At 45.9% G+C, this 27,766-nt stretch overlaps 3 protein-coding genes across 10 annotated transcripts in view; 1 reads left to right on the plus strand and 2 right to left on the minus strand.

Moving 5' to 3' along the window:
* DDX31 (DEAD-box helicase 31) overlaps window positions 1-10,857 on the minus strand; it is a 43,660-nt gene extending 32,803 nt beyond the window's left edge. For 2 of the 3 annotated variants that reach the window (XR_003963085.4, XM_012578289.5), the window contains exons 1-14: window positions 10,770-10,857; window positions 9,652-9,911; window positions 9,393-9,468; window positions 8,968-9,011; window positions 8,544-8,614; window positions 8,196-8,260; window positions 7,412-7,456; window positions 6,141-6,182; window positions 5,317-5,381; window positions 4,377-4,496; window positions 4,013-4,119; window positions 3,046-3,281; window positions 2,526-2,702; window positions 18-77 (exon numbers count right to left, since the gene is read on the minus strand). Coding sequence is in view for 2 of the 3 variants with exons in the window: in XM_012578289.5 (XP_012433743.5) it covers window positions 18-77; window positions 2,526-2,702; window positions 3,046-3,281; window positions 4,013-4,119; window positions 4,377-4,496; window positions 5,317-5,381; window positions 6,141-6,182; window positions 7,412-7,456; window positions 8,196-8,260; window positions 8,544-8,614; window positions 8,968-9,011; window positions 9,393-9,468; window positions 9,652-9,911; window positions 10,770-10,805 (1,404 nt within the window). In the remaining variant the exon portion in view is untranslated. The remainder of the gene's footprint in view (window positions 1-17; window positions 78-2,525; window positions 2,703-3,045; window positions 3,282-4,012; window positions 4,120-4,376; window positions 4,497-5,316; window positions 5,382-6,140; window positions 6,183-7,411; window positions 7,457-8,195; window positions 8,261-8,543; window positions 8,615-8,967; window positions 9,012-9,392; window positions 9,469-9,651; window positions 9,912-10,769) is intronic. The other variant, XM_030286538.4, reaches the window with a different exon arrangement.
* A 199-nt stretch (window positions 10,858-11,056) lies between these two features.
* GTF3C4 (general transcription factor IIIC subunit 4) lies at window positions 11,057-19,195 on the plus strand. 3 transcript variants are annotated; one of them, XR_003963105.4, is made up of 6 exons: window positions 11,057-11,417; window positions 12,498-14,318; window positions 15,493-15,623; window positions 16,455-16,543; window positions 17,149-17,842; window positions 18,785-19,195. XR_003963105.4 is itself a non-coding variant. In XM_030286762.4 (5 exons), exons 1-5 carry the CDS (start codon window positions 11,088-11,090, stop codon window positions 17,211-17,213), a joined length of 2,436 nt encoding a protein of 811 aa, XP_030142622.4. In that variant the 5' UTR covers window positions 11,057-11,087; the 3' UTR covers window positions 17,214-19,195. The 3 variants fall into 3 exon arrangements, 1 of the variants encoding a protein (XP_030142622.4); XR_004369344.3 differs by having other exon boundaries at window positions 17,149-17,583; XM_030286762.4 differs by having other exon boundaries at window positions 17,149-19,195.
* A 4,205-nt stretch (window positions 19,196-23,400) lies between these two features.
* Window positions 23,401-27,766, minus strand: part of AK8 (adenylate kinase 8) — a 63,806-nt gene continuing 59,440 nt past the window's right edge. For all 4 annotated transcript variants that reach the window (XM_072936733.1, XM_030286764.4, XM_030286763.4 and 1 more), the window contains 2 exons: window positions 25,998-26,078; window positions 23,401-23,986 (listed from right to left, as the gene is read on the minus strand). In XM_072936733.1, coding sequence (XP_072792834.1) covers window positions 23,749-23,986; window positions 25,998-26,078 — 319 coding nt within the window. In that variant the 3' untranslated portion in view covers window positions 23,401-23,748. The remainder of the gene's footprint in view (window positions 23,987-25,997; window positions 26,079-27,766) is intronic.

The raw sequence follows: 27,766 nt of genomic DNA on the forward strand, positions 1-27,766 counted from the left end.
GGCTCCAGGTTACTCACAGTGCAAAGCAAGATGCCAGTCTTGGATTTCAGGAACTCCTGGAAGACCTCTGTCCTTTCCTAGAAGATGGAAAAGGAAGAATTAAAAGACTGCTTATGCACTCTGCAATCGAACACAAAGCAAATTAGCTAAGGTAACAATTCAACTCTGCCGTGTTCACTAGGTCATGTACAGATTCAAAAGCAAAGGAATTGGCCTCACAAGTGCCAGTCAGACTCTTCCTGCAAATGGAAAAATCTGTGGCACACGGGTGTGGTCCCAGGTAGGAAGGCAGTGTCTGGGGAAGCCTGGATGCATTTGGGCAAATCACAGCAGCCAACACCTCCATGGTTTGCACAGAAGCAGAGCCTGTGTGTGCCAGAAAACAGGAACTGTTTTACATGAAGAGAGGAGCCACAAAGGATTAGGCAGCACCAACAGAAGCACTGGCACATTTTGTGGGCAAGACAGGCTTTTGTGGAAACAAGCAAAGCTGGACATGTTCACTGCTGTCTGTCCAGTCACAGGATGGGCAGGATAAGCCCATTTTGTTGACACAGTGATATAATCACATCACAAGAGATCAGCCTCATCATGTGCCCAATGGGGCATGCACACAGCCACTGCTCTGACTCTGGAATTACTGAGTGTCAGGGATGCTCAGCTGCACAGTGAACTGCTGTGGGACAAGGCTTCAAAGTGACAGGGCAGGAGAGATGGCCAGAAATTCCTGCCCAAGGGGAAAGGAGGCACCTTCCCAAGCTTTCCCTTGTACTGGCAAAGGCCTCTAGTGGGGCTGGTACCACTGGGACTGAGGCTGTTCCTTCCACCAGAGTCACAGGCAGGTGCTCCCCAGCCTTGTCCCCATCTCTGCTCTGCACCATCACAACTCCTGCAGTCCCCACTCCTTACATGAGCTCAGCCCCACAGGCAGGGCTATCCACAGCACCCAGACCCCAAATTACCCCCCAGCAGTCTCTGAGCCATTAAAGGGAACTGCAGGAACCCAGGACAGCCCCTCAGCTCCTTTCAAATGCCTTCTGCTTTGTCAGTCCCCAAACCTTCCCAAGCATATTCCAGTAATTTTAAACAACAGCTTTGGGGTGTGTTTTTTTTCTTGATGAAAGACACAAAAACGGACTCAACAACTCACATTACATCAATATTTGCTGTCTTTGAGGCACTAATAACCAAAGTTCTCAGCAGAACTTGGTCTTCACTTGCCAATACCACCTCTGCACCTACACTCCCTTTCCTGCTTGCCTTCCAAAATATCCTTATTTCCATGTTTCAAGCCTTTCCCTGGAATTCTGGCTAGGAGCTAGGTGTTATGTTGATGATAAAGTAGAAACCATACACACTTGACTCCCAGCTAGAGGTGCTGTTCTAGAAAAGAAGGGAAACTTGGGCCTTGCTGACACACTGAACCCTCTGCTGACAAAAATTAAAGAAGAGAGCACGCTGTATCTTGTTGACAATGACAGCAGCCGTGCTCAGCAGTACCATATGGGATCCACAATTTAGCTCCATTAATGCTCTTAATTTGAAGACATCAAGCACTAATTACACACTGGGTACTAAAAAGGCAAAACCCTTCCCCTGGTGCCAGCTACTTAGTGGTGTTCTGTTGGCTTAACAGCTGGTCAGGGTAGAGTTGGGCCAGACCAGGCCTGCTCACTTGCTCAGGCAGGCAGGTTGAGGAAAGGCCAGACTGCAGGGACAGCAAAGCACATGTTTCTGGTCTCCACAGGATGGGAATGAGTGAGAAAAACAATGGCTCTTCACCTCTTGCTTCATCAGAAGAGCTTTATTCATTTACCATCTCTGCTGTGCAGCTCACAGTAGAGCAGCAGCTCTCTCCATCACAGACCAAGGGCAGGATCTGGGCCTGAACTTCCAAGGGAGGTCTCTCAGCTATTGAGAGAAACTCTGCAGTGACAGTTCATCTGACACTCTCCTCCTGGCCTGTCAGCCCTCTGTAGCAAGGTCCAAACTCTCCACTCTGGCCTATCTGGCTAAAACCTAAACCTGTTTTGGGGTAAGCACTGTTACAATGCTATTATTCCATCCCAGGGAAAAGAGCAGCCTGTCAAGACACTGCTCTTCAAAACAAAAGCCAAACTGCTCCAGCCTCATTTAATGGAGACAACTTATTATTACAACAGTAGTAATGTTTTGGGGCTTGGATAAGGTTTTCCTTTGGCATTAAAAGTCTGTCTTGACTGCATGAAAGAAAAGCACAGAGACATAAACAGTTTAGTGCACCCACTGGGAATAGAGAATGGCTGCTATGCTTGCTGAAATAACACAATTTACTTCTTCAGGTGTGTTTTTCAGATACAGCTACCAAGGCACTTTCCAGAAATGGGACAATATCCTTATTCTCATTAGCAGATGGAAGACTGAGGCCCCTAGAGGTGAAATGACTCTCTGTCCTCTCTTCTGCCCTCCTCCCCAAAATAGCCACATAATAAATCAAAGGGAATAAGGAATAAAACTGCAGATCCTGACATTTTGAGAGTGCTTACTTCCTGTTCCATGTCGCCATGCAGACGTAGAAAATGTAAGCTCACAGAGGAGAGGGGTGAACATCCAGGCTGTTCTGACTCTGGCCCTCCTGAAAGGACCTTTACAAGGAGCTTGTGGTAGAATTCAACTTGTTCACAGCTGGAGAAAAAGATGATCATCTTGTGGTGCTTTTCAAACTGCAAGAACAAGAGAATTGCACATGACCACTTCCAAAGGCCTCTCCCAATTCCCTGATCGTGAAAAGATCCAGGTGGTTTACACTTCTAGAGACATAATTATCTGGGAAAGGATTACAGAGTCTGACACCAAACAGAGAGCCCACGACAGAAGAATGAGTACATGCTGCACAGGGATCTCTCTGCCAGCATGAAAGACACAACAGCACCTCAGCTCTCTTGTGGTTCAAGAAGCACTTCAAAGCCCTGGATCTAATCCATGCTATCCTTGACAGAGGAACAGATAAAGGAGTTGGAAAGGGCAAAGGGCTACTTAGTAATATAAATGCAAACAGAGTCTCACCTTGCATTTCTGCAGGATAAAAGCTGCTAACGTGACAAGCCTCAGTTTGCTGGGGACCATCATGACATACTGCTGGAGTGTCTCTGGAACTGCAAAGTTTTCCTGCCCCATGCAGTTTGATGAACTGCTGGCCTTCCTGTCTGTTTGTGATGCTGGTTCAGGCACCTTCTGGATTTCATCTGCTATGGAAATGCTGACGGGGTCATTCAGGCTGATATGGGCCAGGCGTGTCACTCCTAAACACAGAATGAGACACGTGAGGCCCAGTCTGGCCTGGGATGATTCACTCACAGAAAAAAACAACTAACATCATTCCAGTGAAAAGGAGTGGAGGACAAGAACCAGTGAGCCACCCCCAGACTTTGTTTGTGACAGAACCCCCTCATAAACCTCAGCCTTTTTAAGGCTTACCAGGCTTAGCTGCTGTGGACTCCATCAGAATCTTGACAAGACACTACTTCAGCTGACTGTGCTATTTTACAGTACATAAATGTCTTTATGGACAGACAGCATTTGGCAGGCCTCCTTTTAAATGTGTGTGGAAAAATCCCAGCAGATCTTCCCTCTGTCAAGGGTGCAGGAGTCAGAAGGCCTGGTTCAGTTCCTGTCTCAGCCACTGACTGCTTGCGTGGTACAGAGCAAAGCATGAAACAGCCCTCTTGCAATTAGCTTTTTGCCTTAATTCTGCACTTGTAAAGCAAACAGATGAACTTTCAGGTTCATTGTGACTTTGCTATGAAATTTGGGAGACATATGTGGAGACCATGGAAGTACATTCACTGACAGAAATTCCAGTAATGAAGGAAATGCCATAAGCCAAAGAAATTAACAGAAATAAACAGGAAATTAATTCCACTACTGCAAAAGGGCTTCAGACTGGGCTGTAACGGAGGCAGACTCAACCAAGTATTCTGCAGTTGCCTGTGCATTATTCAGCTACAAGAGCCCCCATCTGTCCATAACCCACCTTCGGTGAGGGTGGCTGAGAGCAGCACATTCTGACGTGTCTCTCTCTCAGCATTTAAAGCATTGAGTATCACAGCCACATCCTTCTCAAAGCCCAGATCTAGGATCCTACAGAAACAGCAGAGATAGTTAAAGGTGCTGTAGGAAGGAGAAAGTCTTAATACTGCATGACATCTTTGCAATGAGCAATTGTCCAACAATCTGGCCAAAAGTGGGTATTTCATCCTAATCCCAGACATCTGGTGCTTGGCTGAGGCCACCGAGCATGAATGGATTAAAATCACACCCTCTCATATTTTTAAATAAATATTTAGGGAATTATGGTGCAGAGGGCATTGCATTAATCTGAACACTCGGGAGTTTACCTGTCTGCTTCATCAATAATCAGCCACTGAGTGCGACGGAAATGAATGCATTCCGTGGACCTGATGTGATCAACCAGGCGGCCAGGAGTGGAGATGAGGATATTTATCCCTTTCCGTAATCTGTGCAGATTTAAAAACAAAAAAATAAAACCCAGGTAAGAGAAGGGAAAGAAGGAAAAGAAGGGAGAAAAAGAAGGGAGAAAAAACAACCCCATGCAGGTTAGCATGGAATAGGACCCAGAGTGAGGAACTGAAACCTATAGAGGGAAAAAGCGCCACAGTAAAATCAAGGACAGCACCTCCTCATTGATAAAAACTGATTTGTTTTGCCCAGCTAAAATTTATCCTTGATCATCACTGATACTCTGATACTCAGAAGCACACTCAGTGCTAAGGACAGGGTGGAAAGAAATATTAATAATATTTTAAAAAATCCAACACACCTCACCTAGGTTTTCTTTTCTAATTGAGTACTTGTTTTACTGTCAAGAGTAAACTTCTTTTTGTGTATGCTTATATAGAGAGAAATGAAAATCCCATTTTGGATTACCAGCTTATAATTCAATTCTTGAAAAGGGGAAAAAAAGGGATTTTTAACACCAGGAAATCTCTTCTCCAGAAAGCAATTTCCCCCATAACAAATACAGTTGGTGGTAAGCAAATACAGGTGTTTGTCAGGAGGGGGAAAAAAAAATATACTGACACAAGAGCTCATCTTCTCAGAAGGCTCATCAACATTTTAGAAATAGATTCAGCTGGGGGAAGTGAATGTTTCCTGCTGACCTAGCCACTGTGCCTGTGTAAGATCCAGGGGATCACAGCTTGATTCAAGCTCACCATCCTCCCTCACAGTAAGAAAAATACTCTGGAGAAGAGTAGCAGATAAAGAGTCTGTAGAGCAGAAGGACCCAAAATGCAATTTAAGAAGTTGGTTTCCTACCTGGCTTTTTCTGATTTTCTCTTTTCTCCCCCCATTAGCACTCCAGGCACAATCCAGGTAAATGGCTACAGAAAAGAAAACCAAGACCAGCAATGATTCTTCTTAATAACAGGACAAAGCCTAACCAAAAAAATGATGTTTCTTGGCAAAAAGAGAGAGGATGGGGCTGACAGCAGCGTGCATGTGATGTGATCACAGCTCCAGCACTAAAAAAAGACTTGTATCTTTTTAAGACTTATAAATTTATAAGACTTATAAATAATGAGGAAGTATCCTATTATTCCAAAGAAAAATAAAGAGGGAGGTTGAAATATGGATCAGATAAATAAATGATTTAAACACCTTCTAGCCCAATGGTAAGATACTCTGCCTCAATTACAAGGAAAGCACTATCATTTGATGATTTTAAGCCTTCTCATTTCTCCAGTCATTCAGCTGGCAAAGCAGTTCCCCAAGTCCTGCTCCCCATCTGAAACCCATCTGTCCAGTATTAGTTTCAGTAAAACGGTCCTTGTCACCACGAGAGTTTCCATTCATAACTCAGCCTGAGACAATGAAACGTATTTCTACAAACAAATGGCTGTGAAAATCAACTGTGCTTGTTTATCAGCACATGTGCAACTAGGGTGCCATAATTAATCACTTAATTGCTCATGTAATAATTTAAAACATGCCAGAGGGAAATCACACACTTAAACACGTTTATCTTTAAGGACCATACATCTTGCCAGGTGCTGGATTTCCTTAAACCTCCAGCTGAATTCACAGGAACTGAAGTTGTTTAGCTCCTTACAGGAATAAAACACAGAGCATTGAATTCTTACCTTAAGTAGTTTCTGGATTGTATCAAAACTTTGGAGTGCAAGCTATGGAAATCAACAAAAGAAAATGAGCTCTGACAAAGTCTCTCTGGACTAAAAAAATGGATTACAAATCCCTACGGCTCAAAAATCTGTAAATTAATCTAGTTATGTATATCAGAATTCTAAATGCATCATTAGTTTTTCTTTTAGAAGCTGCTTATTAATTATTTCTCTTGAACAATCTCTCTTTTACTGTATTTTGACCTGTTCAAAAACCTCTCTACTGGCTCAGCTCCACGAGCCAGCCCTCAAGACAAGGGAGACTTCTGCTGGCTTCTGTGAATGCCCTGGGGAGAAACCAAGCTACAGAAGCCAACAAGATTTTGCTCCAGAGGAAGAATAAAAGGGAAAATTATAGAATTTCTGGGAAAAAAATCACCATGAAAAGGAAACACATAGGTCAATTCTCTTCTGGCAGCCTTCACTGTTCCTCACCTGACCCATGGAGTGATTGTGCCACTGGATCTTTCTGCATTTCTTTCCTCAAGGAAGGTTATTGCTTCCATGACAAAGTAATACCAATTGTAATCACAAATTATCTTCCTAAGTACTCTCAATGGCAGTCCTTTAAATGAGTTTCCTCCATGCTTAGTATTCACATAGCATCCTAAAGAGGCAGTAAGTTGTTGCTGTAAAAATTTGAATAGCTTCAGAGCCTTCTCCTTTCAGGTAACAGAGATACTGCACTGCAGGCTGCATAAAATATTGGACCCTAAATGAGATACCTGCAATCAATTCTCCACATTGAAGTTATTACTTGACATACCAAACAAAAATAAAAAAGGTTGATAACCTTTTCTGACACTGCCTTTGCAGTTGCAAATAATATTAATTAAATAGAAGGGTTCCGTGGAGAAACCAACTCTTGGAGGCCTCAGCATTCACTTATGCATTTGAATAAATAGCTTTAAAAAGGAAACATTTGTATAAAACTACACATTTGCAAAGCTGAATTCATTGGTTTTCCTCATTCCCCCTGAAGGAGCGAGGCATGAGGCCTGCACTGAGCCAGAGAAGTTCTGCAGCCTCCACAGATTTCCAACTGCAGGAGGAGACCTGAGAAACTTCTCTTACTCTGGTTGGCACCGAACAAAAATGACAACACTTTTTGTGAGGGCAAGGTCTGAGCAAAAGGACTGACAGGGTTTTCTGATGTGGTGAACTCTGCTGGGCCCACACCTACATCCCAAAAATCAGTGCTCAGAAAGACTGAGAAAGGAAAAGCCACCTACCTCCCTGGTTGGGACCAGCACGAGCGCATAGGGGCCATCACTGCGCTGCAAACACAAGAGCAGGGCTCTGAGAGAAGGCAGCACTGAGCAGAGCCCTCCAACACCTCCCTGCTCTCAGCCACCACAGAGGGCTGTGAAGGGCTTCAGTGCAAGTTTGTACATGACATTTTAGGGTATTTCTGCCCCATAGCTTTTAAAAAATCAAGTTTTTCTTCTCCCTACTGGGAAAACTGCTCACAGTCAAAGCCAATGTTTTATTGCACACACATGTTGTTTCAGTGCTGTGCTCCTGAGCTGCAGGGATGCATAGCAACAATCTGTAGGTAGGAGTGACAATTCAGGATGGGCTGGAAATGCTTCAACCCTTCAGTCAGGATGATCTCTTTCCATAAAATCCACAAGATCTGCAGCAGCATTTTCTGGTGTATGATCCAAACCCCAATCCCACTCCATGACAAAGATTACCTAAAGACATGGCAGTAACTTTTGTTTTCAGTTCTCCCAGCTTCCAGACCATTTATTCTGCTCTCTACCTTCTCCACACCTGATAATTTCACCCATTTCCAATTTATCCTGCAGCATGAAGCAATGGGGAATGGCTAACATTGATCTTGTACCATCCACACCTCAACAGAACTGGAAAATCCCACCTGTCACATGTACAAATAAAGGGAAACGTGGATTGCTTGTATGAAAAAGAGACAGTAAGGACTACAGGAGCTGGAATTTATTTTTATTATTCTTAGTATCAGAAGCAATTTTTTTTTAGTGCTGTTGGACCTACCTGTATTTTGGATTCCATTCCTTGCAAAGACTGCACAAGTGGAATCCCATAGGCGAGAGTTTTGCCTTTTTGAAAGGGAGAAAATAAGAAATTTTTCCATTAAAAAAAATATATGTGGCAATTATAACACTCCATCAAACTAAAGCACCATTTGTCCCACCATTCTTAAACTGCAGTCAAGAGTCTGGAAAAGTTTCTATTAAGTAGGAAGTTTCCAGAATAGAATATTAACAGGCAAGTCAATAAAGGGTCAATTAGAAAAGAGAGGTGGTGGTATCCCATGAAGATCTACCTAAATAAATGCAATTAACACACCCTAAGGAAGGACAGAGACAGTTCAACACTGACCTGAGCCAGTCTGAGATCTCACCAGGGCATCTCTGCCTTGCAGGAGCACAGGAATCGTTTGCTTCTGAACACTGGTGACAAACAAAGCAGGGCAGGAAATGCAGATGCAACACAGAGTGGAATTCCAAGATTTTAACACACAGTAACTGTCTCAAAATGCTTTACCCCAAATTCCTCATGCTCATCTCTGCTGTGCAGCAGAGATTTCTAAGCAAAGCTGCTGCATAGGCATCAGATGTGATAAATTCAAACCAGATGGGTTCATGATTCAAGTACCAAACTATAAGGCAGGAGTCCCTGCAAACCCAACAGCAAGTAAGACAGTGATACTGTGGTCTTCACAAACCCTTTAAATATAATGAAATAATCACAGGTGATTGGCTTTTTGGGGCAAACTGCAAAGTTTTGATATTGATTTGCTTACCTGGTCATGCTACATATGTTTAGGACAGTGTTTATTGTGGAGATCTAGAGAGATAATAAAGAGAAATAAAGGTTTCATTGTCAAACTGTTCCTTTTGTTACTTTTTCTACTGCTAAGACAGAAGAAAACCCAGAAGACTGACATTTATTCTCTGCATGACTGGTCCATAAAGCTCTCATGTCCTCAAAATACTCCTTAGTTAATTAGAATTACACCATTGTTGGTTTTCTGTGGATTTTTGGTACTACAGCTGCAAACAGTGAACAGGGCTAGGACTGTGTCTGGGGACAGGTCAGGACACGGACCAACACCCTGAGTGACAAAATCAGGTGACGAATCCAGGTCACCAGGAATAAAGGCTCTCTGACCTGCCCCCTCACCCAAAACCCCACGTTTTTGAGGCATGCAGCCCTCCTGCCACTCACCAGATGTGGGTGGAGGTCCAGCTGGCTGAAGGAATCAGTTGTGAAAACATTTTCTTGCAACTGCCGCACTTCTTTTCTGAGTTATGGAAACAAAACCAAACCATGTAGTAGGGTTAAATGTGATACAACAGCATTCTACATAATCAGCAATGAAACTTCATCTGCCAAGCAACTGCTCTGCCAAGCAAGGGCAAGAATTCAAGACACTGAATTTCAAGGCATTGCAAGAGGTTTTTTCCTTTCCATTTATCTAAAATACCTGTGAATTTCTGGGATGTCTGGGTTGTTTTTAAACAGGCTGGATGTCTTGATGAAAGGTTTGGTCTTCTGGCTTTCATTCTGTTTGTGAGTCAGATGCTTCTTAGGAAGACTTTTTTGTGATGAGCTTCCCTCCTGCCTCCTGTCAGCCTCCGTGGCAATGGCACCCTTCCTGAAGGTGTTTATGGATAATTTACGTTTGCATTTCACGGGTGGGTTTCCATGTGGTGACTGGAGCTTCCTTTTCAGAGCACCAGACTGCTTTAAAGTGAAACAAACCGGTCAGCATCGACACACAAACATCAGCCCACAGCAGAGCCTTATTTTTGGAATTCCCCACTCCATAACTAAAGAAATCAAAATCAGTTTCTGCAGCTACACAACTCCTACTCCAACAGATCCACCACCGCCCCTGAGACTTCTGACACTGCTGAAATGCCAAGAGCAACTTGAAGCCGTATCTAATGCTCATCCCTAGAGCATTTCATTCAACTTCTGCAGTGACTGGGCAGAACACGCTTTACAAATCTCTCCCAAAAGCACTTTAAAGTCCCTGCAGACGAAGCAGAGGGCTGGGAGAGCATCGCCCATAGCCCGTCAAAGGAACGCGGTGAGTTGGAGCAGCCCGCCCGCTCCGGTGGCTCGGATGTGCCCGACCGCCGCCCGGGGAGCCACCTGCGAGCCCCGGGGCAGGAGCAGCCCCGCTCGGGCTGGGGAGAAGCCAAAAGCTCCATTTAACAACTTGTCCGGACGCTGCCTTCCCGCCCGGTCACGGTCCCGTGTCCCGTAGGGTCCCATATCCCGTGTCCCGTGTCCCGCAGGGTCCCGTGTCCCGTAGGGTCCCATATCCCGTGTCCCGCAGCCTCCCCGCCCAGTCACGGTCCCGGGTCCCGCTGGGTCCGGTACTCCTTATCCCGTGCCCCGTGTCCTGCAGGGTCCCGCAGGGTCCCGTATCCCGTATCCCCTGTCCCGCAGAGTCCCGTGTTCCATATCCCGTGTCCTGCAGGGTCCCGCAGGATCCCGTGTCCCGTATCCCCTGTCCCGTAGGGTCCCGTGCTCCATATCCCGTGTCCCGCAGACCCCGCACTCCTCCCTCCCCTCCCTTCCCTCCGCTCGTACCCCGCCGAGGCCGCGCATCCCCACGCCCGCCGCCATGTCCCGCCCGCTCCTCCGCAGGACCCCGGGGCCGCCTCCCACCCGGCCCGGCCCGTGAGAGCGGCGCGGCGGCGAGCGCGGAGCCTGCCCCCGTGAGAGCGGAGCTCACCCCTCTCCCCGCCCTCCCCGCGGCGCTGCGGCGGCTCCCTGAGGGCTCTCCCCGTCCCGCAACCCGCGCTCCCGGGCCGGCGGGGCGCGCAGGCGGCGGCGGGGCAGCCCCGGCCGGGCCCGCCGGGGGCTTCGGCGGCGGCGCGTGCGCGCGGCCCGTGAGGCGGCGGCGACATGGCGGCGGCGGCGGCGGCGGCGGCGGCGGCGGCGGGGCGGGAGGAGCCGCCGCTGGGGATCGAGGCGGTGGCGGAGGAGGCAGCGGCAGCGGCGGCGGCGAGCGCCGGGTTCCGGCTTACGGCGGTGCGGAGAGAGCCGGCGGTGCGGCTGCAGCACGGTGCCAGCGGGCTGGAGCCGCTGGCCTGGTCCGAAGACCACCGGGTGTCGGTGAGCACGGCCCGCAGCATCGCCGTGCTGGAGCAGCTCAGCGACGTGCACAGCGGCGGGCAGGACATGGTGATCCACCGCACCGCCGTGCCCGCGCCCGGCGCCGCCTGCACGCTCAAGGTGAGCGCCTGGCCTCGTCGGTGTGTGTCAGTGTCTAACGGGAGAGGTTCGGGTTGGACAGCGGGAGGGATTTCCTCACGGGAGGGGTGGTCAGACTTCGGGATGGGCTGCCCGGGGAGGTGGTGGAGCCACCGGCCTTGGAGGTGTTCAGGGACGTGGCACTCAGAGCTCTGGGCTGGGTGACAAGGTGGGGATCGATCACTGGCTGGATTCGATCTCAGAGGCTTTTCCAACTTTAATGATTCTGTGGTTTTTCACTTTGATGCCAGCCAATAAGACAAGACAAACGGGCATAAGCTGATAGACACAGAGCTGCACCTGAACACGAGGAGAGCTTTCCAGTGCAGAATCCACAGATTTGCACTGGAACCTCTGGAGTCCAGAGTCTCCCACACTGTTGTCCCTTCCAGCCTGACCCATCCCAGGATTCTGATTCTCCTCTCTGGGAGCTGCCCCTGTCCTCTCCATAAGTTGCTGCAGGCTCTCATTTTAAAAGTACAGGAGAGAGAAAACCGTATCCCAGTGATGTCGAGGGATTCTGAAGTTCTGCAGTTTTTCTGAAAAGCAGTTGAGCTCCAGTACAGTTATTTCCATGCAATTTTAAGTAGGAATCTTAATTTGTTTTGCCACGTAAGCTGAAGGATTTTTGTAGCAGAGATTTCTCTGGCCTTCAGGGGAACATCTGACTTTCTACGAAGATGGCAGATGTAGGTGAATATCTTATTAAATAATACTTCTGTTGTTGTGAATCTGATTTTATTTTCCAAAACAATGGTGAGACTATGGAATGAAGTTGAGATACTGAGTATTTATATATTATGCCATGTATCTTTAAAAGAACAAAAGTATGAAAACAGGCTATTTGATTTAGCAGACAAAAACTCACTAGCTGAGAGTCAAAACTATGCAAATTCAGGGCATTAATGACGCTGAAGTCTTTAGGAGTGACATCAATTAACCAGTGTAGTGTTGGTTGTGATTGGGGATGCTGTGTTTGAAGAGAGAATTAATTCCAGGAAAGTCTTCCTAACAAAAACCAGCTGTACAATGGTTTTAAAGGTTCTTTTTGTTCTCTTTTAGGTCGGCCCCAAGAAGGAGGTGGCTGAGTGTAAGGAGAAATTTGCCAGCTCGGTGGATCCCACTGTCAGCCAGACATTTATGCTGGACCGAGTGTTCAACCCCGAGGGGAAGTCCCTGACACCCATGCGGGGCTTCAAATATTCCAGCTGGTCCCCTCTGGGCTGTGACGCCAACGGGAGGTGTCTGCTGGCAGCCCTGACCATGGACAACCGCCTGACCATCCACGCCAACCTCAACCGGCTGCAGTGGGTGCAGCTGGTGGACCTGACCGAGCTGTACGGCGAGCGCCTGTTCGAGGCCAGCTACAGACTGTGTAAGGCTGACACTCCCTGCGGGGAGCTGGGAGACTTCCCGGAGTTCCAGCGGCGGCACAGCATGCAGGCCCCGGTGCGCATGGAGTGGTCGGGCATCTGCACCACCCAGCAGGTCAAGCACAACAACGAGTGCCGCGACGTGGGCAGCGTGCTGCTGGCCGTGCTCTTCGAGAACGGCAACATCGCCGTCTGGCAGTTCCAGCTGCCCTTTCTGGGGAAGGAATCCATCACTTCCTGCAATACCATCGAGTCGGGAATAAGCTCTCCCAGCGTGTTGTCCTGGTGGGAGTACGAGCACAACAACCGGAAGATGAGCGGGCTGATCGTGGGCAGCGCGTACGGCCCGGTGAAGATCATCCCTGTCAACCTCAAGGCGGTCAAAGGCTACTTCACGCTGAGACAGCCCGTGGTCTTGTGGCAGGAGATGGACCAGCTGCCCGTGCACAGCATCAAATGCATCCCTCTCTACCACCCCTACCAGAAATGCAGCTGCAGCCTGGTGGTGGCTGCGAGAGGCCCTTACGTGTTCTGGTGCCTCCTGCTGATATCCAAAGCGGGGCTGAACGTCCACAATTCCCACGTCACAGGGCTGCACTCCTTGCCCATTGTCTCCATGACTGCGGACAAGCAGAACGGCACGGTGTATACCTGCTCCAGCGATGGCAAGGTCAGGCAGCTCATCCCCATATTCACAGACGTTGCTTTAAAGTTTGAGCACCAGGTGATAAAGCTCTCAGAGGTGTTTGGCTGTGTCAGGACTCACGGAATCGCCGTCAGCCCGTGCGGGGCGTACCTGGCGGTCATCACCACCGAGGGCATGGCCAACGGGCTGCACCCAGTCAACAAAAACTACCAAGTTCAGTTTGTCACCCTCAAGACTTTTGAGGAGGCAGCTGCACAGCTCTTGGAATCTTCTGTTCAGAACCTTTTCCGGCAAGTGGACTTGACCGATCTCGTACGCTGGAAAATCTTGAAGGATAAGCACATCCCTCAGTTCTTACAGGAAGCACTGGATAAAAAGATAGAGAGCTGTGGTTCCACTTACTTCTGGAGGTTTAAGTTGTTTCTCTTGAGGATTTTGTACCAGGCGATGCAGAAAACCCCCTCAGAGGTCACGTGGAGACCTTCACACGAGGATGCCAAAATCTTGATATCAGATTCCCCTGGGATGGGCAGCACTGAAGATGATCAAGAGGAAGGAACTTCGAAACAAGCTAGCAAGCAGAGCCTGAGGGACACAGGCAAAGGTGTGGACATTGATGACACTGCAGATGACTCTCTCCATCAGTCAGGTGACACTGGAGGCCGTGAGCCAATGGTAGAAAAGCTTCTTGAAATACAGGCACAGATTGAGGCCGTAGAAATGCACTTGACCCGAGAACACATGAAACGGGTGTTGGGAGAAGTTTACCTGCACACGTGGATTACAGAGAACACCAGCATTCCCACCAGAGGAGTCTGTGACTTCTTAATGTCTGACGATGGCTACGATGACAGAACAGCACGAGTAAGTGGCACGTCTGCTCGGGGGATTCTGTGTCACTGTCACCTCCTTGTCCCCGCTCCTGAAAATACACATGGGCTGGGAAAGAGAGCTGTGGTCATGCCATCCTTGCCAGTCAGATTCTGCAAAGCATTCAGCTTAAATTGTCCTTTCTTGATATTGTGAAGTAGGAGGGAATGTAAATACAGATGTTGAAATTTGGATCAGGTACACTAAAGATGCCTGAGTTTTTGCAGAACAGGAGAGAGGACTGGAGTTACTGTGCTGCTGTCAGTGGGTTTAGAACATGAACTGATTGAGGGATGTTTGTTTTCATTACTGAGTTTATTTAATCCACCATCCTAACACAAGTCAACTTCAGATTTATTTCCTCTAGTCAACCACACTGTGGTTCTAATGTTAAGAGCTGGTGTAGTGTGGTGTTCTCCCTGCTGGCATCACAGCCAAGTGTGGCCACCAGTGACTCACTAGGAAAGTGCTCTGGCACAACTGCTGGGTTGTTCTGGCATCCAATTACTGTGAATTGAAAGTTTGAGAGGTTGCTTTTCTTATCTTAGAAGAATCTTATTTATTTTTCTAGTGATGAAAAGCAGCTTCTAAATTGTATTTTATCCATTTAGTTTCTTAGTATGAAAGTTTGAGAGGTTGCTTTTCTTACCTTAGAATAATCTTGTTTCTTTGTTATAGTGATGAAAAGTGACTTCTAAATTGTATTTTATCTATTCAGTTTGCTGTCACACTTTAAAGGTCCCTGGGATGTGGTTTATAGCCATTGAAATGTCACAGACAAATTTGATCACATAAATGTTCTGCTATAAACATTGTACTCCCAGATGACTGCTGAAGACATCCAGGTAATTTCTGAACAGGAGTTTTTTTTTTAGCATGTCCACTGTGATAGGCATGAGGGAAAGCATTGCTGTTGTGGTCAGTGGTGTGATATCAGCTCTTTCAGCACTTCTAAAATTTGCAAGGAATTCCTGTTTTTAAGGTCTGTATCCCTTTAGTGTGGGACAGAAATCTTTAGAACAAAAGGAGAATAAATGAATACTTACTGACAGATTGTACTTCTTACACTTGGGTTTTTTGGGATTCAGCTTATTCTGTGTCACTCTGAAATCCCAGTGAGGTGTTCCCACCCTGGGCTGTGTCATGGAGTGCCTCCTGTGTGTTCCAGGTGCTGATTGGGCACATCCTGAAGAAGATGAACAAGCAAACCTTCCCCGAGCACTGCAGTTTGTGCAAGGAGATCCTGCCCTTCACCGACCGCAAGCAGGCCGTCTGCTCCAACGGCCACATTTGGCTCAGGTAAAGGGCTTTTCATCCACAGCTTGGCCCCTCTGGATCATTCAAACATACTTCAGGAGCAGCTCATAAACCACCTGTTAGCATTGGAGTGGAAAGGCATGAAGCATCTTATCCATGCTGCAGTTTTTTTCTGTCCTCTTCCATAAGAGCCAGGGCACTGGAGGTTGGATTTGGTTCTCTTAGCAGGACAATGTTTTTATAATAAAATGTTTCTGAGCATCTTTTTTTTTTTGGGAAATAAGGGGTCAGGAAGAAAGCAGGCAAGGGAAAATCGAGGACAAGTCATCCTTTGGAACATCAGTTGAAGGAGGGTTTGTTCAAGCTCTTTCAGCATTTGAAAACAAAAGCAGTTTAACAAGAAATCATCGAGAACAGGCACATTGAGAAGTCAGACAATCTCTGGAACATTTAGAAAATTAAATCTTCCTGTACCAGTCTGGGAGGTACATGGAGATTGTCCCTGGAGCTCTGTGCCTAACAGGTTTTGTGTGCTAGTTTGGGTAAATAGTCATGGCCTTGAGGACACCCTGGTTCTTCCCTGTGCAGTAGGGCCTCAAGCTTTTCAACTCTTCTACTGTATGCTAGAATTTTTTTTGTCAATGATACATTGATTTTTGACCCTTCATTTTTGTGTACATATGCAATTTGGTACAATTGGGAAGTTTACCTGAATTAATAAATTACTCATTTTCATATTTAATGTGGTTCATTACTGCCTTTACTCTCAGAAAGCAAATTGTGAAGAGAACCCAGCCTCCACTCAGGGCACAGGAGCAGGTCATAAAACAATAAAACCCAAACCTCTTGATAAAACTGCTTGTCCTTTCACAGGTGCTTTCTAACCTACCAGTCCTGCCAGAGTTTTGTGTACAGGAGGTGTTTGCTTCACGACAGCATTGCACGGCACCCAACCCCAGAAGGTAAAATCTTCCAGGATTGGGGCTTTTTATCTACAAAATGGCTTGAATTAATTTCACTGACTTTACTCTTTTAGGCAGTTCCTATCTGAATCTCTGCATTTCACAGTGTTCTAGCATTAGTGATGTGTTAATTGCAAATTAATAACTACAGAAATTGAGGTATAAATCCCACATTTTAATGAAATCTGGGTAAACACATAATCTGTGCTGGAATGCTCCAGCAGTTAGTTTGATATTCAGGTTGAATATATCAGCATCCAGTTCTGCAAGAGGGATAAGGAAACAGGACTGTGTTATGTGAGGGATCTAATTTCAATTTAGAAAATGAGAACACTGCAGTTGGGCCATGGTGATCCTTTACATTTTTTTCCTATATAGCTATGAGCATGTAAGGATAAAGCATGGAGTGTTTCACCTTAATTTTGTCCCCTGCTGAGGTGGCTCAAACTGGCATTACTTGAAATTTCAGGGCATAAACAGAGTTGGGTTTCACTGAATTCTCAGGATTCACTGTCCAGGATTCCTGTTGAGTTTGTGCATCTCAGGTGTCATTCCTCTGTTCATCTCTACCTCCAGTTTTAAACAACTTGTTCTCTTATTTGCAGACCCTGAATGGATCAAGAGGTTGTTGCAGGGACCTTGCACCTTCTGTGATTCTCCTGTGTTCTAGAGAAAAGCTGTGTCAAGACTGAAAGTATTTTCTCTACTGCATAAGCTCCCTTCAGCCTGGGAGGATACAGAGACAGGAACACAGACTCTGCTGGAGGGAGAGCACCTTGTCCACAGCCCTGTACATAGAACATCACAGGTTCTGCCAACTCCTGAAATCCAGAGCCCATTCCATGCTCCAGAAACAGGAACACACCTGGAAGAGCCAGTTTAAAGCTGTTTGGAAATGCACCCAAGGAAGCCTCAGCAGCTGGACACTGACAAGGAACTGGAAGGGTTGAGCACAGTGGGAATTGTCCTTTGTGCCTACAGCGGTGTCAACTCCCAAAAGCTGGGATGGGAACAGCAGAGCTGCCCCTTGAATGGTCTTGGTGGGTAGAGAAGGCTCCAGCTTGCAGTGCTCTCCTTTGCTTTTTAACCACCCTGGCATTTGCTGTAGAACATGGAACTCTCCAAACAATCCATGGTTCCAGTGTCTTGCCCAGGGAGGCAGATGCCAGTTGCAGCCATATGAGAGAAAATGAGAGAATTTGGCCATTACATGAATTTCACTGAAAGTCTAGAAGAGTTACTGCCTCAGAAATGTAACAGTATTTCAGCCAGAAGAGGGATATTGGCTGCCTGGGATCAGTAAGGATAATTTTAAAATATAATAATAATAATTATTAAACTAATAGCAATTAGCTTAAACACTAATATATATACATATATATAAAATTTCCAATGCTCTTAAGTCTCTTGACCCACTTCCTTTTTCTGAACTAAGTTCTAACTCCTTCCCAGCTCTTGCCAATGTGTTTGCTTTTGGTTTCACTTAACCCTCTACCAAGAGGATTCCTCTTTTCCAGAGAAACTCAAAAAACATTACAAATTAACACTACTGTCAATTAAATTGAGAGTCTCCCTCATACAGCAGTTGAATTTTCCACAAATCTCACACACAAATAATCACTCCCAGCTAACAGTTTTTCCTTTCATAATAGCTCAGTAAAATACCCCAAACAAACAGAACACCCCAAACCCAACCCCATATGGCTGATGTGCTCTGGGTAGGGGCAAGGAGGCTGGTGAAGCTCCCAGAAAGGTTTGGGTTGGAAGGGACCATAAAGCTCATCTCATTCCACCCCTGCCACAGGCAGGGACATCTTCCACTGTCCCAGGCTGCTCCAAGCCCTGTCCAGCCTGGCCTTGGGCACTTCCAGGGATCCAGGGACAGCCACAGCTTCTCTGGGACACCTGTGCCCTCACAAGGAAGGATTTATTTCTAATATCCCATCCAACCTTTTTGAAGCCATTCCCCTTGATCCTGTCACTCCAGGTTCTTGTAGAAAGCCTCTCTCCATCTCAAGTTGCTGAGTCCAGAAGTTTATTTTGCCTTCTAATTGTCCTATCAGAAAGAACATCTTTTTTTTGCCATCTGTTTTTACAGAGAGCAGAATCCTTTTCAACCTCCTATGCAGTGTTAAAGGAATAATACCTCCCAAATGTGTGTGGTTACTTGGTACAGTTTGTCTTGTTAACTTCAATCCATGCTGTCAAATAATCCTGAGTTTGTGTATTTCCATTCTGCAGAGTACCAATCGCAGAGGTGTCGCCCTGTCTGTGATTCCTGACACTTCCACTGTGTGGGAAGTGCTCTACAGCTGTTGAGAAATCATGGAATTGTGCTGACAGTATCAGTCTCCCACCAGTGCATGTGTGATTGGTGCTTGTTTCCTCGAGTCAATGACTATGCATCTTTTGTTAATGTTCCTTCGCCTTTAATAGGAGCAAATTTCTTTTTTCAGCAAACATTAAAGAAGTCAGCTGTCCTTCTGCTCAGTGTCTCATGCATTAAGCATGATCATGCATTGACTGAGAAGAACATGACTGTAGTAGCCTAGAAACAGCAGAAGCACATTCATCTGTAAAATAATTAGCCTTGTTTGTAAATATCCTTGGAAGTGATACCATAATTGTATTAAAGAAGCATTTAGTTTTTTATTGCTGTGCATTGAAAATTGAAATTACTTCAGTGTGTCTGCAGAGAAGGGAAACGTAGCTCGTGTTGGTAACCAGTTAAACAAGGAGTAACCTCGATACCCAACATGTGTGGAGTTTGGGGCCAGCTCTGGTACCTGGGACACAACTTCCCCGTGCTGGTGGGGCTTGGGGGAACAGCACATCCCTTTTCATATCAGCTCAGTAGAGCTTTATTTGTGGTGGTTGAGAAGGCATTTAAAATGGAAGCTGCAAGTCCTTTCACTGCCAGCTGTGACAGCTCATCAGTAAATGTTCCAGTTTAGAAATTCTGCCTGTGGAGAAGGGGAGGGAGCCCTGCAGAACCCTGTCCCAGTGCTTTCAGAAAAAGTCAAAAAACATTTCTTTGGCCATGGCTTAGACACCATAAAAATATCCTGATCTATTGAAATGTTTAAGTCTGGCTGACCCAAAGGTTCGCATGATAACAGATTAGATTGGTTCTTGCTGATTATTTCTGGCAGTTCTCTTGAATTTCCCTGGACTGAGTTTTAATGCTTTGCCATGGAGAAGCTCTAGCACACATTAACATTGCAGCATTAATGTTTCTTTTCCCTGTCTTTCAAGGCACTAGATAGTCTGCCATTGATAGTTTATTTAACCTGCTTTCAGACTTCTGGGAAAATGGATTTTTAAAGCCAACAATGTTGTCTTTGTCTGCCAGTGGAGATCCTTTAGCAAAATCTTTCACTCTTCACCCTGACCTGTTCACAACAGGTACAGAGGAACTGGGATTTCATTTTTGTGTAAACCAGCACTTGTCCCTAAATGCATTTTTAGCCAGAACAGCAGAGCCCACCTCACACAGTAACATTTAACCCCTGGTGCTGACCTGAGTGGGTTTGGCTGCCCAGTGCGTGCTGAGGCTGCTCCAGGAATCCTTTTATGCCTCAGATTTGTGAGGGGCAGTTCTGGGCACACAGGGGTTGGTCCTGCTCTTGTCCTTCTCAGACCTTGCTGTCACCTCACAGGCAAGGGGAGCAAGGACTGAGCATCTGCTGCCAGACCCTTGTGCTATTTTGCCATTATCAGAGTTGCCTCCTCAAAATAACACATCTCCTGTCAAGGCCCAGTCTGTTTTGAGACACCAACTGAACTGCTCAAATAACAGATCCCACAGAATTGGAGTTTATCTCCATATGTTTTTGACCAAGTTTTGCAGGATACTCCAAACAAGTGAATACTTGGAAGATGTCATCTGCTTCACTGGTGGTGAGTGCACTGGCTGTTCAAGGAACCTCATCTCCATAGGGAGAGCAACACTCCAGCAGATGCTGATGCTCTTTTGTTTGTTTTTTTTTTTTTTCCTTTTAAAGGATTATGATACTTGCAGCTGAGAATTAACAGGCAGAGATCCTGTTTGTCCAGAGCTAAGGTGTAATTTTCCTTGATGAGGAGTTTCTGACAGCATTTAAGGTTCGCTGCTCACGCTGGTATCACACTGGGAATTAATCCCTCCTCCAAGTTGGATGGATAAGTGGAACAGCTCTGGACTGTACAGTGTCTCAGTGCCTTGGTGCTAGATGCCATTCTTGGAACTAAGGAGAAAGTTTGGAGTCATAAGGACTCAGTCTTGTGTCTCCAAATTACACCCCCTGCTCTGGGATTGGTGGTGAGGGACCTCATTGCTGCCTTTATCTCAATTCACTTATGGCTCTGGGACTTCATCATTCAGTCACCCTTTCCTTTGGCGTTTCCTCATCCTCTTAATCCTATTGTGTATTTCTAGAAAGGAAACACTGTGGTTGTCAGTGCATACATAAAGACAATAAATATTCCTCAGGAGAGAAGAGGAGAACGAGCCATTCCAGCTCCTCAGAGCCCTCACCACAGAGCAGGATGGGGTCAGCTCCATTCCCTGAGCAGCATCCAAACATCACAGGGAAAGGTGAGAGCAGGGAAATCCTTGGAGAGCTACAGGGAGTCCTTGCAGAGGTGCTGCTGGAGGAGGGATCTCCTGCCTGGGGGTGTTCAAGTGCCTTTCCACCACTGAAGGATCTGGTGTCTGGAGCTGGTGGACACCAAACTTTGTGGAACAGTTGGACAAACTGACCTTGTTGCTAAACTACACAATTAACAGCATGACTGATAGGGTACAGCACAGCTCCAGGCAGCCCTCTCCACAAAGTGTCTCTGGAAGCAGAGTGATGGAACATGTCCATTCCAGACCCGGGCAAAGCTGTACAATCAGTAACATCTGATCCCTGCTGTGTTCCTACCACCTCCTCTTCACCTTGTTTTTCTCATTGCTCAACATTTGTTTTGCCAGAATAAGATGCTAATAAAATCATGCCTAGTTACCAAATTGGTTTTCAAGTGTTGCATTCCAATTATAAAAGCCTAATTCCTCCTTCCACCCACTGAACCTTTTTGGTATTAACAGGCTTTACTATGCAAAGTCATGCAGGGGCTGTTTCGTTTACAGTAATTAAATGAATGTCAATTGTTTTAGTTGTTTCTGAGGGAGAGTTCTACATGAGTATTAGCATGTTCTGCTAACCCTGACGTTCTGCACTTCAGGCCTGCTGCAAACCCTTGGGGGTTGACCACTGACCTGAGACTCCTACCCAGACATGCCAAGTGCATCTCAATGAGACTGAGCTCTTTTTCTCAGTTTCTATGGAACCAGCGGAGCGGAACTAATATAGCATCCGCATATAGATGAAAGAATGAAGAGGAAAAAGGGCTTTACAGCTAAATTAATTAAGCAGATGTACCTGTCTAATTAAAGATGCACTGTCCCTTTTGTACCGTAGCTGCAGTACAAACAGTATTTAAATACATTCTCTACCCATTTCATCTATCAAAATATTTAGTAGGAATGCTCAGATGAAGGTGATATTAGCAAGATGAGCTTCCCATGTATTATTAATAGAAGGGTTCCCAATTATGCATGAATGCTGCAGCACATCTTCATAGCAATGGCAGAAAAGCCAGCTGCCCAAGCAGTCACCAACCTGCACATTTGTAACAGGTAGGGCTGTAAAAATGTCCTTGTCCAGCTGAACACAAGGGTTTGTGGCTGGTCCCTGTGCCTGGGAGCAGCCTCTGCCTCAGCCTGGTGCTACAGGCTGGAATTTCTCAGCTCAAGAGGCACCAGGGACTCAGATTGCTTGGATTTGGCTTTCTTAGGTTTCAAAGACATTTATTCTGAGACTTTCAGAGTTGCCCTCAAGGCTAGAAAGTCCAATTCCCATCCATCAACACTCCTCCCTTCCCAAAAGTATCGAAAATTCTTTGAATTCTCACAAAATAACACAATATCCCCATTGCCACCTGGACAACCCGGGTCTTTCCACCTGAAGTTACACTACAGGAGCAAGAAGGAAATTTGGCCTGTACATTTTTCATTTCTCCATATAGATTTAGACACACAGAGCCAAAGACAACAACAAAGACCCAAATCTATTGAGAGCAACAGGACCAGAGGCGCCACCTAAACCCAAATGCCTGCTCTCTCTGCCTGCACCTTCCCTGAGGATTCCAGGAGGAACCTGAAGCTCCTGGCAGGGGGAATTCACACTCACACACAGGGGAGAAACAGAGGGAGACACAACAGAGGCATCCAACCCAGTTCTCTGACCACAGCCCAGATCACCCCCCTCTCTTACAGGCATTAAGGATGTGCATTTCTACAGCCAGAGTCTGAGACAGCCAGCACGCTTTCAACAGAGATTTTCCAGGTTAAAAGTTTTCATTGCTGCCATACCCAGCCAGAGAAGGGAAAAAAAAGAAGAAACCCTGGACACCAACATGTCCAGGCACAACTCAGGCGGAGCAGCCACAGGCTGGGAGTTGCTACCCCAGGAAAAGAGAATTTAGGGAGCCACCTGCTCCTGCAGCTCGTTATGTCCTTGATTGGGTTGTGGAAGTGATGGAGCTGCAATCAGTTTTCCATGGCTCTGGGGATCCTCTCCAGCTGTTCTGAGTCTTCCTGCCCAGCAGAATGGGGATGGCCACTGCATCTGTAGAGGGCTTGTCAGCACTTTTTAAACAATCTCAGTTACCAGGGGAGTGAAAACCTCTGCCCCCTACCTCAAACACTGTGGAGAAAGTTCACTGCAGAGCTGAGAGCTTTGTTTTTCTCTTTGCTTTAGGGTTAGCTTGCAAGGACAGAGGGAAGCAGGGAGTGCCTGCCTGGTGGTTTTGGTGGAGAATTAAGACACAAACACATCCAACAGCTTTAATACTCCAAATTGTCTTCATGGGTCTTACATAGTGAAGACAAAACTATTCAGAAACAGAAAAAAAACCCATTTGAATTAAACACAGGACTTCCCCAGCCATGGTGTTTCATATCTTGCATCATGAAACAAAAGCCAAAAAACTTTCCCCTAAAGCCCAATTTCTTACCCTCTGTACTTCACTCAGCCTTGGTGAGCTTCAGATTTAGCACAGCTTGGCTGACTTCCCCCTCCCTGGTGATAACCTGCCACTTCAGCAACCAGACTGCAAATATTACAGGGAAAAATTTAAAATCAACTCTTCCACAAATCAACCCTTTTAATTATAAACTTCTAATGTTTTTTATATGGAAGGGGCTTAATGATACAGCTTTCTATGAACTCAAATATAACATAAGGGTCTTGGTCAGCATTGACATAAAAGGCATCTTGGTAAAAATCCTCCAGGGCCTTGACATTGCTGTAATAGATGTCCAGGCGCTTCTCAATATTTTCTTCCTCATCTCTGGGGTTCTGCCTGAGCCGGGCCTGGATCTCTGGAGTGGGAGCTGGTCTGAATGTGATGTGGTATCTGGAGAGGAGAAGAAATGCCACTTTTTCTGCTCAGCCTGAGGACACAGCAGCCACCTCTGCAGATATTCCATGCTGTTACCTATCACAGCCCCTTGGCCTCTTTCTGCTCCAGGTTAGGGTTTTAGAACAAAATTTCAGGGCAGGTAATCTGTCATTGCTGCCCTCAAGAACCCTGGATGCTCAAAGGCCAAGGGTTTTTCTGGAGGGGACATTGGTAGTGTTTATCTGCTCCACACAAGGAGAAATTTCTATTACATTACCCAGTGCTCCAGGTTCAGAAGCATTTCCAGATCTTTTACTTACAATCTTTGATTCCTGTATTTTTAAAAGCATCTAAAAAAACCTAACCTTAAACATAAACACAGCCCTGTGTCCAGCATTGTTGGGACCTGTCACTTAAACTGTGTTTAAGGCTCTCAGGCATTTAATTGCTTTATGTAGTAGCAGAAGGCAAAAAGAGGTTAATCCACCTGAGATAGGGTTTGGTTATTTTTGATTTTCCAAATGGCAGAATTTGGCTTCCCTCAATTCAAAGTTGTGGCTTCCCTCAGTTACTTCAGCAGAAAAGAGGATTTTCATCTTCAGAGTCCTGTAGCAGTGCCACAGCCCAGCTCAGCTGACACCAAAGGAATTCTGATGATGTTCCTGCATTGCCCAAGGCTCCCAACAACCTCTAAAAGTTCCTTTGCAAACAAGGGTTTAAATTCCCTGTTAGAATTGGTAATCCTAACTCTGAGTAAATATCTCCTCTGCCCTAACACAACACCAGCTCATCCCTCTTCCTGTACAGACAAATTTCCTGAAGTATTTTGGGATAGATGCAAAACCCAGGAGAGACCAGAGTCTGTGTCTCTGCAGAGCTGCACCCAAGGATGTGGACACAGAGTTCATTCCACATGGGAATCATTTGGGGCACAGCTGAAGGCCACCCCCTGCCCTGCATGCCAAGGATTAGAAACAACACCTAAAAAAATTCAATTCACGGAGAATTTGTGAGCAATAAACCCCAGAGTGTGGGAGAGGGAAGCGTGTGAACTGGAGCAGATACTGAGCAGCCTAATCCTAATGATAAGAAATGCAAAGATGTGGGAATGATTTGCTTCAGCCTGCTCCTTTCTGCTGAACAACCACATTGCTCATTACTAAAGCAAAGAGAGCAGTTACAGCAAATCACTGCTGCTGTCACAAGTTAATGCTGCACCTCGAGTGAGATGTCTGAATAATCATCCATCACTTTGGGACAAATCCACTCTTTATGGCCTTCATCTTTGAGGGTTCAGGATTTGTCTTTGATGCAATAGGATGCACTTTAGAAAACCAAAATGAGGGTTTTACATTTATATGTGGGGAATCATAAAACCAGGCCACAAGTGAAGTTGTGATCACAGGCCAACTCCAGCAGGTCTTTGGGAAGATAAATTTATTTGTGACCTGTTCCATGGAAATCAAGGGTGGAGAAGGCAGGAAAGCTGAAGGTCACTGGTGAGACAAGGGGCTGTGACACCACGGACATGAGCCAACCTTACAGTGACTCAGTGACTCAAAGGAGATCGCTCTAATGAGCAGGAAACACACTAATACCTCCCAGCAGACAGGACCATCACAGGAGCCCGGGGAAGTAAAATGCAGCAAGTTTTCCATTTTCCCCAGCTGGAAGCCTTCAAAATTCCCATGGGGATGTCTGAAAACCATCTGCATTTAAGCTAGGTTTCAGGCATCTTCTCTCAGCATTATTTTCCCAACCAATTGAGTTACCATTAAAATGAGCTGAGCTATTTGCTGCTGTAGATTTCAGGTACCAGGATTTAAAAGTCCTTATTCTGAGGAGCTGCTGCAGCAGGAAGGTGGGCTGGTGCTTCAGGAGCTATGAAAGTTTTAACTTTGCTTTTAAGGAATCCCTAAGCAGGAGTAGAGCATTCCTGAGCTCCTTAGATTCCTAAGAAGCCGATTTGGTGCTTTCATCTCCCTGGCAGCCAGAAAAACGTTAGACATGAGGCAGGAGTGCTCACCTCTCCCCAGTGACAGGATCAGTCCTCCGCTGGGACAGGCGCTCCATGATGGACTCGTGGGGGAGATGAAAGAAGAACACCCTGTGGAGAACACAATTAAGTGCATGAACATCCTGAGAACATCACTTGTGACCTTCAGAGTGGGAGTTAATCCTCACCAAAGGAAGGGCAGTCGTGGCAGGGACAGTCCCCCCCAAACCTGCAGAGTCACAGAACCAGAAAACAACACACCCCACACGCACCCAGACACATCCCACTGTTGCATATAAACTGCTGTGCCCACCCCACATTGATTCCTTGTCTTTTTGGTTCATTATAATGCTCCTGTTAATTTTATATTTGTGTTCCAAAGCCCCTCAGCAGAAATTTCTCAACAAACTGCTGAGTGAGAGCAGAGCTCAATCCCCTGTCCCCCAGCTATTGGAGACTGGAGCAGATCTGCACAAAGATCACATTTAACAATTAGCTCAGAACAAAATAAAAAATAAGGCTCCCTTTGAACCTATGAATATAATTTTTCCCAGCAAAGCACAAGCTGAAGGCTGTAAATACATCTTTCTTTAAAATACACCTTCTCCTGCTGCTGCCTTCAAGGCCAGGCTTCCTGTTTTCATTTTTGTCTGCTTCTCACAGGAGATACTGCGTGGTTTAGACATTCACCAAAGGAACATTTTACACTGACTGGGTGGGATCAGACCAGATGAAAGGCTGAGCTTTACCTTGGCATGCACATAGCAGATTACTAGAATCCTTTGTAGGATTTAAAGTTATGAAAATCATCTCTCTTTTCAAATGTTTACAGATAATGACTTCTATTCACACTGTGGTAACAAAATAACAGCCAGGAATAAAACATTCAAGATCTTGGAGATTCCAAAGACAGGAAAAGAACAACAGTTTCAACACTCTTTTATCCCTTACACTCTTAACATTTTGTTTTCCTTTGTTTCTGTTGCCCAACAATGGCACAAAAACGTGATTGTCAGAACAGGTAACATCTGATGATATGTCTCAAGATGAATATTCTAGTAGAGAGGAACAACATTTATACAGTCATGATAATTGATACGGCTTCCTATTATATCCTGAGATAAACAAACCCACTGAAGGATTATAACCTGGCATATCAAGAAAGCTTGTCGTAATTCATAGTTAGGAACACAAAAAGTATTATGGTATTTGAAACAGAAGAGCCTAAAAAACTCCACTTAAAAAGCTGCCAACAAAATGAACTCTGAAAGCCTTGTCTGAGACTCCCTTCTTTTCCAAACGAGATGCTGCTTATTATCCAGTCTGGTGTCACCATTAAAGAGGAGTGGAGGGGAAGATGTGGGAGGGTGCAGACATCCCTGCTAATATGGAATTTTTTTTTTCCCCCACGTGCATTGTGTAACAGCACACACAGAATTCACTGTACAGCAGCACAAACTCCCAGTCCAAGGGTCCTTCCAGTGGAAGGTGGGATGCCTTCCCCTGCCACTCCACACATCTCCCACAGACAAGGGAAAACAACACTCCCCCAGGGCTGTCAGCTTAAAATCGTTCAGAAGCAGGGAAAAAAAAAAGATGAAGGGGAAAAACACTGACAAGAACTGCAGTCTAGACTTAAAATACTTCCAATTAGAAAGCTTTATTACCATTTGGAGGGAGACACATACCCCACACAGTCTATTAGGCAGCCCCAGGAGGTTTGCTCACAGGAGTAAAGGCTGTTTACATGGCTGCAAGCTGGAGTTTTAGCCTTGGCTATCTGATCCATCTCCTGCAGC

This window comes from Taeniopygia guttata, chromosome 17 (assembly GCF_048771995.1).
Source record: "Taeniopygia guttata chromosome 17, bTaeGut7.mat, whole genome shotgun sequence".
NCBI lineage: Eukaryota > Metazoa > Chordata > Aves > Passeriformes > Estrildidae > Taeniopygia > Taeniopygia guttata.